The 8,707-nt window shown below is 34.3% G+C and overlaps 1 protein-coding gene across 1 annotated transcript in view; it reads left to right on the top strand.

Moving 5' to 3' along the window:
• The window catches only part of LOC107645414 (omega-6 fatty acid desaturase, endoplasmic reticulum isozyme 2), a gene marked incomplete in the record, with an annotated part of 5,603 nt that extends 4,936 nt beyond the window's left edge, over nucleotides 1–667 (top strand). The window contains 1 exon segment of the mRNA XM_016349428.2: nucleotides 1–667. Within this exon segment, the coding sequence (XP_016204914.1) occupies nucleotides 1–32 (32 nt within the window).

Here is an 8,707-nt window from a genome sequence, read left to right as displayed (position 1 = left end):
AAGGTGTATTCTGGTACAACAATAAGTTGTGATGACTAGAGCTGCTGTCCAAGTTGTGGTGTGTTTGGTCGGAAAAGTTGTTTAGTTTAAAGTTTCCATTCTGCCAATTAGGATGGTTGATTATTGGGAATAATTCTATTGAACCCTGATATTGGTAGTTAAAAGTAGTTTTATAGTTTGCTTGATTGCAGAATAAGACATGGCATGTGTTAAACAGTTAGATTATTGCCCAATGGTTTCAAATTGGTGCATGTCAACTGTGTGTTAGTTCTTATTCTGGTTGAAGCTTGTTCTTATTTTGTCACTCATGGCTTTTGATTCCAAGTCATTAGTAGTATATATTGTTGGAAGATTTTCAAGTGTACCGTCATACCGGTATATCAGTGATTTTTAACCGTTGATCTTAATTATATATATATTATATATATTTTTTATAATTAAGATCAACGATTAAAAATCACAGAAACACCGGTACGACGGCACACTTCAAAATTTTCCTATATTCTGTTAATGGTGCAAAATTATGGACCACTGTCTGTAACAATTTGTATTGGTATTCTACTGCTAGTTAAAATTCTTAGGAGAGTAGTGTAGACGTGGATGGGTATGTTGAAGAATCGTATCATGGTAATAAAATAATATAATGTGCCTTTCACTTTATCATTAATGATATTTGGTGCTGAAATTTGTTAGGAATCAGATCAATCACCTCCAAGAGCAATGCATCTTTTTCTACCTACGAAAGTGGCTTTTTTCTGGTTCTCCTGTTTCTTTTCGGAAGTTACTTCTGTCCCACTTCCTAATATGAGTTCCCTTTACATTTTAAATGTTCTTTTAATAATATTTTTCCCCCTTTTTCGCTCACATAACATACGAGATAAAACATGAGGATTTAACCATCGTCTAATTATTGCATAGTTAATGGTTGAAGAGGGCATAGGCCGTAGGCATTGCAGCTTGTAAGAATTTTATGCCAAAAAAACATACACAGAGGATGGAATAGTAGTAGACCAAAAAGTACGATGAGACAGATGGAATAGAATATCATGCCCAAGACGAATTTATGGCTACACACACTCATCCATTATCCATCTGCTTCGCACATGCGCTGCTCCTTTCTATTGTTTTTTTTTTTTTAATAACCAAATGTTTAAGAAAATGAAAAAAGAAGACACGGCAATTTCAAATTGCAATGCCTAGATATTATAGAAAACGAAAAACAGGTAAATAATATAATAATTATGCAAAAGCAAGGCAAATGTGTACATATGACTCATATCTTTGGTTAAAATAAAATAAAATAAAATAAAATTTATTAGTCACCAAAAAAAAAATGTGTACATATGAACCTACATAATAAGTTCAAAAAATATATACATTATCTTTAGTATAACTGTCAACTATAGTTGTCAATATCGATTAAATAAAGGGTTCTTGGCTTTTTCTGCTTGCTTTTGATTTTTTAATTTTTTTTATTTATATATTGATTTTTTGTTTGAATTTTGAAAAAAATAAACTTTTTCTTTTTGACATAGGCCATTAAGACCCAAATTACCCAATCAAACCCAACCCAATCTAAATTTCTTAATTCATTCAATTTTAAAGTATATAGATCTAGCAGCTGAGGCCTTGGATCAATGGCAGCATCACCTGCCTCGCTAAGAGCTGCACTCAGGTTCGAATCCTAAATGAGGTATATAGAACTCATGTTAGTAGTAGTAGTGTGTGAATGGGTGTGTTGTGTAATGTATAAGACCAAAAAAAAAAGTATATAGATCTTCTTCCCATTTTTTCCCTACTTTGTGCTCTGATTTACCACTGCGGGTATACTAATTGTGACTGAGACTTTCGGTTGGGTCGGTTGGGTCTCCTCTACTGCTTGCGCTTCGAATGAAGCTCCGACGCCGAGGGTGCACAAACATGGAAGCTTCCGCTTCCTCTCCTCTGAATTTGCAATTTTGATGATGACGTGTTTTTCGATTTCCATCCTATTTGCCTATATAGATCTTCTTCCTATCTTTTCCCTGCTTTGTGCTCCAATTTACCACTGCGGGTATACTAATTGTGACTGAGACTTTCGATTGGCTCTCCTCTGCTGCCTGCGCTTTGAATGAAGCTCCGACGTCGAGGGTGCACAAACATGGAAGCTTCCACTTCCTCTCCTCTGAATTTGCAATTTTGATGATGACGTGTTTTTCGATTTGCAACCTATTTGCCTTGAAATTCGTTTCCTGCACCGAGCCCGCTCCCTTTTCTCTTGTAATCGACCTGCATTTTATACTTCTTCAAAATAAGATTTGTTATATCAATTTGATTGCATGTCTTGTCTCAATTCAAATTGTTGCTGCCGTTGAAATTTCACTCCCACCGTTTTTGAATTATTGTGTTCCTAACTTTATTATTGATTTTCCTTTTTCAATAGTTGTTGTCAACGTTGAGCTTCCATGTTGATAATACGCCGCATCTCCAATGGTGGTTGCATACTCCAGTTCTGACGAAGGTAATCTGATGCTGCCATTTTAACAACTGTGTGAGCAAGCTGGTTTCCTTCTCTGGGTGTCCAAGTTAGACCACAATTTAGTAATCTTTTTATTAGCTCTCTAATATCCTATAATATTGCTTCAGTTTCTCCAATGGAAGCATTTGATTTTACGGTTTGGATTAGTTTTAAATTGTCTGATTCAATTAATATTTTTCCCTAATCCAAATTATCAATAATAATAAGGGCTTTCCTAATAGCTATAGCTTTAGCTGTTATACTTGAATATGTACTAATTTTTCTAGAAAAGCCTAACACAATTTTTTCATTATTGTTCCTAATGACCACATATATTGCTCATTTTCCATCCTTTTTCCTAAAAGCAGTATCCACATTAGCCTTTAACCAGTCTTCCGGTGGAGTCCTCCATCTGATCAGGTGTGCTGCTCTATTTTTCTCGCTCTTCTTTTCCACAAATTGCTGGTCTGTTGTGTTCCAAAATAAATTCTCTATCAGTTTCGCTCTTTTAATTGTCCATTCTGGTTGAATATTCTGTTGCTGAAATATTTTCTGATTTCTTGTCTTCCACACCTCCCAAGCTAAAAATCTTATTCTACTTATTCTCATCTCTTGATGATCTCTTCCCTGTTTTTTTTTATTTTCTCTATATATTCCACCAACCAGTCTCCGAACGATTTTACTGAGTCTACTGTGGGTGTGCATTGACATTCAACCTCAAACCAGGTGGCTTGCGTCCATTCGCAGAGAAGTAGAGCATGCTCTATAGTTTCAATTTCCGTGTTACACATTTGGCAAATAGGACTAGCTATCAATTTCTTCTTATATAAGTTAGTATTTACGGGCAGGATATCTTGGGTTGCCTTCCATAAGAACGTTCTGATTTTTGGGGGAACTTTCATATTCCAAATCTCATTCCATAGTCCCCTTCTATCAGTGCTTGTTGAAGGACCATTTTTAGTTTTTTCTTGCGCCTCTAATATTGCTGCTTGATAACCAGTTTTGATTGTATACGTACCATCTTCTCTCCAAGGCCAATATAGAGTGTCATGCCTTTTTATTGTACTTATTGGTGTTCTCATTATGCTATCTGCTATCTCTTGTGAAAACATTGAGTAAATTTTGGTTTTGTCCCACTCGCCACTTTCATTGAGTAGTTCCTTACTTCCTTTACTTTCTTGTCATCTGCTATCCCCAAATTAAGTTCTTTTTTTCTACCCGCTGTTCAATTGTCCTTCCTTATACTAACATGAGTACCATCTCCTATACACCACTTTTCTTGTTTCCGGATCAGCTCCCTACCTTGTAAAATACTCTTCCATACCCACAAAGCATTTCTTGAAGCCTTCGTATCCCAAAAGTTCTCTCTCGGGAAATAGACAGCCTTTAGGATTTGCACCCATGTTGCATTCGGATCTTTTATAATTCTCCAAGCTTGCTTAGCCAAATAAGCTAGGTTTTGAATCTCAACATCTTTAAATCCCATCAACCCGTCTCTTTTACTTGCTGTTATAGATTTTCAGCTCTTCTAGTGTATGCCTCGCTCTTTTCCTGATGAAGCCCACTAAAATCTCGCCACTCTTGAACTCAGCCTTCTACAAAAGCCTTTCAAAAATCTAATCACATTCATCGCATAACACGGTATTGCTTGCACAACTGCTTTTATTAAAGTTTCCTTCTCTGCTTGACTTAATAGATTTTCTTTCCAACCTTCAAACTTATTTATGACCTTCTTCTCGATCCATGCTAAAGCTCTATTTTGGGACCTTCCCCAGTTGGCTGGTAGCCCCAAATATTTTTCTGGAGTATCCCATGACGCCATGCCGAGAATCTCCTTGATGTTCACTCTAGTTTGTAAAGGCACTTGATATCCAAAAGTGATTTTTGATTTGTCTAGATTGATTTTCTGACCCGAAGCTTCAGTATATTCATTCAAAACTATAATGATCTGAAAAATCTCCTCCTCCTTTGCTTCTACCAAAATGATGCAGTCATCCGCAAAAAGTAGATGAGAGATAGTGGGTGCTGTTGGTGCTCTTTTGAATCCTGAGATCCTTTCTTCTCTTTGTGCCTCACTCATTAGGACTGTTAACACCTCTGCTGCCATTATAAACAAATACGGTGATAAGGGATCGCCCTGTCGAAGTCCCCTATATGGCTTGATTTTTCTTGATAGCTCTCCATTAATTTTGCATCTATAGGTAACACTTGTAACACATGCCATCATCAACTTCACCCACCTGACTTGAAACTCGAAGGCTGTGAGGACCTTTTCTAGGAAGTCCCATTCAAGCCTATCGTAAGCCTTATTCATGTCTAGCTTAATTGCTAAATTTTTGGAACTATTTCTCCCTGTTCTGTTAAGGCTATGATAAGCCTCTTGTACTATAATGATATTGTCTTGTATGAATCTACCCCCCACAAATGCACTTTGAGTTGGCGATACAACTTTTTCCATCATCTTCTTCATTCTCTATATTAGAACTTTTGCTAAAATTTTATAGACAAAATTGCAATAGCTAATGGGTCGCAACTGGTTGAGGTTCTCTGCGTTCTTGGTCTTAGGAATTAAGACCACTGTTGTCTCGCTCACCTCTTCAGGTATATACCCACTATTGAAAAATTCCTTCATTATCGCACACACGTCGTTCTTAATGATCTCCCAGTATTTCTGATAAAACAATCCGCTCAACCCATCAGGCCCGAGTGCCTTGAGACCTCCCATGCTAAAGACAGCCTTTCTGATCTCTTCCTCTGTAACTTCTTTTAATAGCTCATCATTCATTTCTTTAGTTACCATTTTTGGAATCTTATTGATGGTTTTTTTAAAATCCTGCCCTTTTGTTGAATTGAAAAGGTTCTGAAAATGGCTCTCAATGTGCTCCATTATTTTCCATTTTCTATTCGGCCATTGTCCCGTACTATTTTTTAATTTCTCTATACGGTTCATGTCTCTTCTCTGAATAGCAGTCGCATGAAAGAATGCCGTGTTCTTGTCGCCCCATCTTAGCCATTTTATTCTAGCTCGCTGCCTCTAGAATTTTTCCTCTCGCTTCCATTGTTTTGCTATCTTTTCTTTTAGCTCTAGGATCCTTTTCTGTTGCTCTTCTGAAATTTCTGATGCTTACAATCTTCTAAATTCCTCTTTCATTCTTTGAATTTTTCTATCTGCCCTTTTAAAGGTCATCTTACTCCATGTCTTGAGTTCCTCTCAACAATTTTTAATTTTTTCCATCGTCTTACTCCAATTATTTCCATTTGATTTCTCCTTACTCCAACTTTTGATAACTACTTTCTCACAATCTTCGTGATCGACCCAATACGATTCATACTTAAAGCTCTTCCCTGATTTGTTAACTAACACTCGTATTGGATCTTGACTAATGTTATCCATTACAGGTCACAAGCCCAATAATTCATACACACAACATAGCCGCCGCCCCATTCTTCCCACCGGTCAATTGGGCATTGGCCAACTTGGATAAATTCCTACTCACCATTCTTATGTCACCACTCACCATATCATTCTTAATCTTAAATTTTTAGACTTAAAAACTAAAATTAATAGAAACCTATTATAGTATTCTGTTTCTTTTAACTCTATATTTTTTAGTTTCTGTTTGGAAATTTCTATTCTTGCATGTTATGCTGATCACTAGCATGGTTCATCTTATAATTCACTTCTTGATGAAATTATTATAATTAATTATTACACGTTATTTATTAACTTGCATTCAAGATCTATATATGTCCTGTGTCCACATAAAAGATACTAACTCTATGATATAATAAAAAGTTGCGTAAATCTTTTGTTGGAAAACCTATTACCAATAAGAAATAAAATATATCTATCATTACCATGCTGAAATTAAATATTAATTCATTTTTATTTTTGCCTACGAAATACCTACGTTGTTTACCTAACAGAATTCTTCGTGATAATCTACAAAATTGCCAAACAATTGATTGTTTCCATTCTTTTCCCCCAATCCTTCAATCCTGCAATACTAATAATTAATAGTTTTGATTTGTAATTAAATATAATGTTACTTATATTATATATATTAGTCAACTATTCATTAGAANATATATATAAACTTAATTAAATTTTTTACAAAACTATAAGAACCAACAGAATAATTAAACCATTATTAAACTGCTAATATGTATCAAAAGCAATATGCCAATTGAAAACAAAACTTCTGGCTTTTCTACATGTTTAAAGGCTAGATGATTAATTAGCATTTACTATTTAGTGGTTAAACCGTTTACGATTTTGTTTTTTGGACGCAAAAGCTGTGTGTTTGAGTGAACGAAAAAAGCATAATTCTTGGGTAGACATATATAAGGCAAAAAAAAACATTTTCGAATTTGGATAATGCTAAGTAGACAAAAAAAAACAGCCAAAATTTGTTTTATTTAGCATTAATTAATTATCGCAACAATTAATAAATGTTAAATAAAGTAAGTTATGGTTGTTTTTGGTTGATTTTCTTTGGTTACCAAACATTTCCGAATTCTTGGTAGCAAAATATATCTACATATATAAGCGATCAATTGGGAAGAGACAAAAAATACAGTCAGAACTTGTCTTATTTAGCATTTATTAATTGTCGCAACAATTAATAAATGCTAAATAAGGCAAGTTATGACTGTTTTTGGCTAATTTTCTTTGGTTACCAAACATTTTTCGAGAAAACATATACTAATTGTTAATTAACAAATACATCAAATTCTTATGTTTTAATTACATATACAAGAGTATTGCTCATAAGCTAATTATATTAAAGAATATACAATAACCAAATAAAGCACTTTCAAATGAGATTTAATTTTTTCAAAAATATAATGTTATAGACAAATACTAAAATAATTCATTTTTTTGTGTATATCTAACCTTTGTTATAATTGTTTCCTGTTTTTATATCTTTTCTCACAAAAAGCAGAAGCCAAGTGAGGTATAAGAGTATTCTCTCTCTCTCTCTCTCTCTCTCTCTCTCATATTTCTACGATGGAAAGCAAGCTTCGAAAGGTTGATAGTAATGAGAATGAGATATGCATAGGTGATTATTCTTCTTCCCTAGCCATGCACAAGGATTCCAAAACAATATCGAAAACAAGGACTAAGAACCCTAAGATACGCATAATTCACATGTTTCCTCCGCAGATAATCAAGACAGAAGCTCAGAACTTCCGGGAACTGGTTCAGAGGATAACCGGGAAACCACCAACAACCACTCATGAAAACTGTTGCAACATTCAGAAGAAGCCACCAACTATATCCTCATCAGAAGAAGAAGTAGTTTGTGGCGGTGGTTACTTGGGAGGCTTCTCTGATTTGGAACAAAGCTTTATTTCTGAGCTTCCAATGCTTCCCTTCGATATATAGGGTTAATTAATTACCTTCATGCATCTTCAACTTCCTATATATATGTTTTTCTTTTTAGGTCCTGAACTTCACAAAATAACTTGTACGGATCAATTCCTCCGTCCAAATGCCTCCGTCAGGACTGATCTCTCTAAATATCTCCGTCAGGGATTGATCCGTCAAAGCTTTGTGAAGGTCAGAAATTTAAAAGTATTTTTCAATGGTTAAGAACGAAAATGTCTACGGAAAAAAAGGTCAAGCACCTATTATTGTTGCAAACATTTCAGTTAGCAATGTCGTCATGTTTATGTGTGAGATTGACAAAATTATATCATGTAAAAATAGAGATATGTATAAGATAAGCAAAATTATTTGATGAATGATGACCCAATTCTTATTGTGATTTCACTATTTGTAAACTTGCATTTGGTTTGTCTAATTTCTGGCAAACGAACCAAGAACGTGCAAAGACCAACATTAGATAAATATAAATGCTAATTTAATTACTTACCTTGCAAGACTTATTTATAATGACTTTATTACATATCTATCGACAAACAAGTATTCCTATTGGTTCATTAGTTTTTAGACGTGACACTTGACCACATAGACGTGGAATTATCTATAAATAATAAGGAATTTTTATAGTATATATCCCGGCAAATGGCTAATTAAGTCAAGCTAAAGATAATTAACTTAGACATACATTTGTTATTCTCCTAAAAAATGTAATGCAAAAAAGCTAATCTGTGTATACAGTATATAATAAAGATACGAAAATGTATAATTTTTGTAAAATATTTTTTATTGTTAGAACTAAATAATGTTAATTAATCCTAATT

Source organism: Arachis ipaensis, chromosome B06 (assembly GCF_000816755.2).
Source record: "Arachis ipaensis cultivar K30076 chromosome B06, Araip1.1, whole genome shotgun sequence".
In the NCBI taxonomy this organism is placed as follows: domain Eukaryota; kingdom Viridiplantae; phylum Streptophyta; class Magnoliopsida; order Fabales; family Fabaceae; genus Arachis; species Arachis ipaensis.
This window is presented reverse-complemented; position numbering and strand designations above follow the sequence as displayed.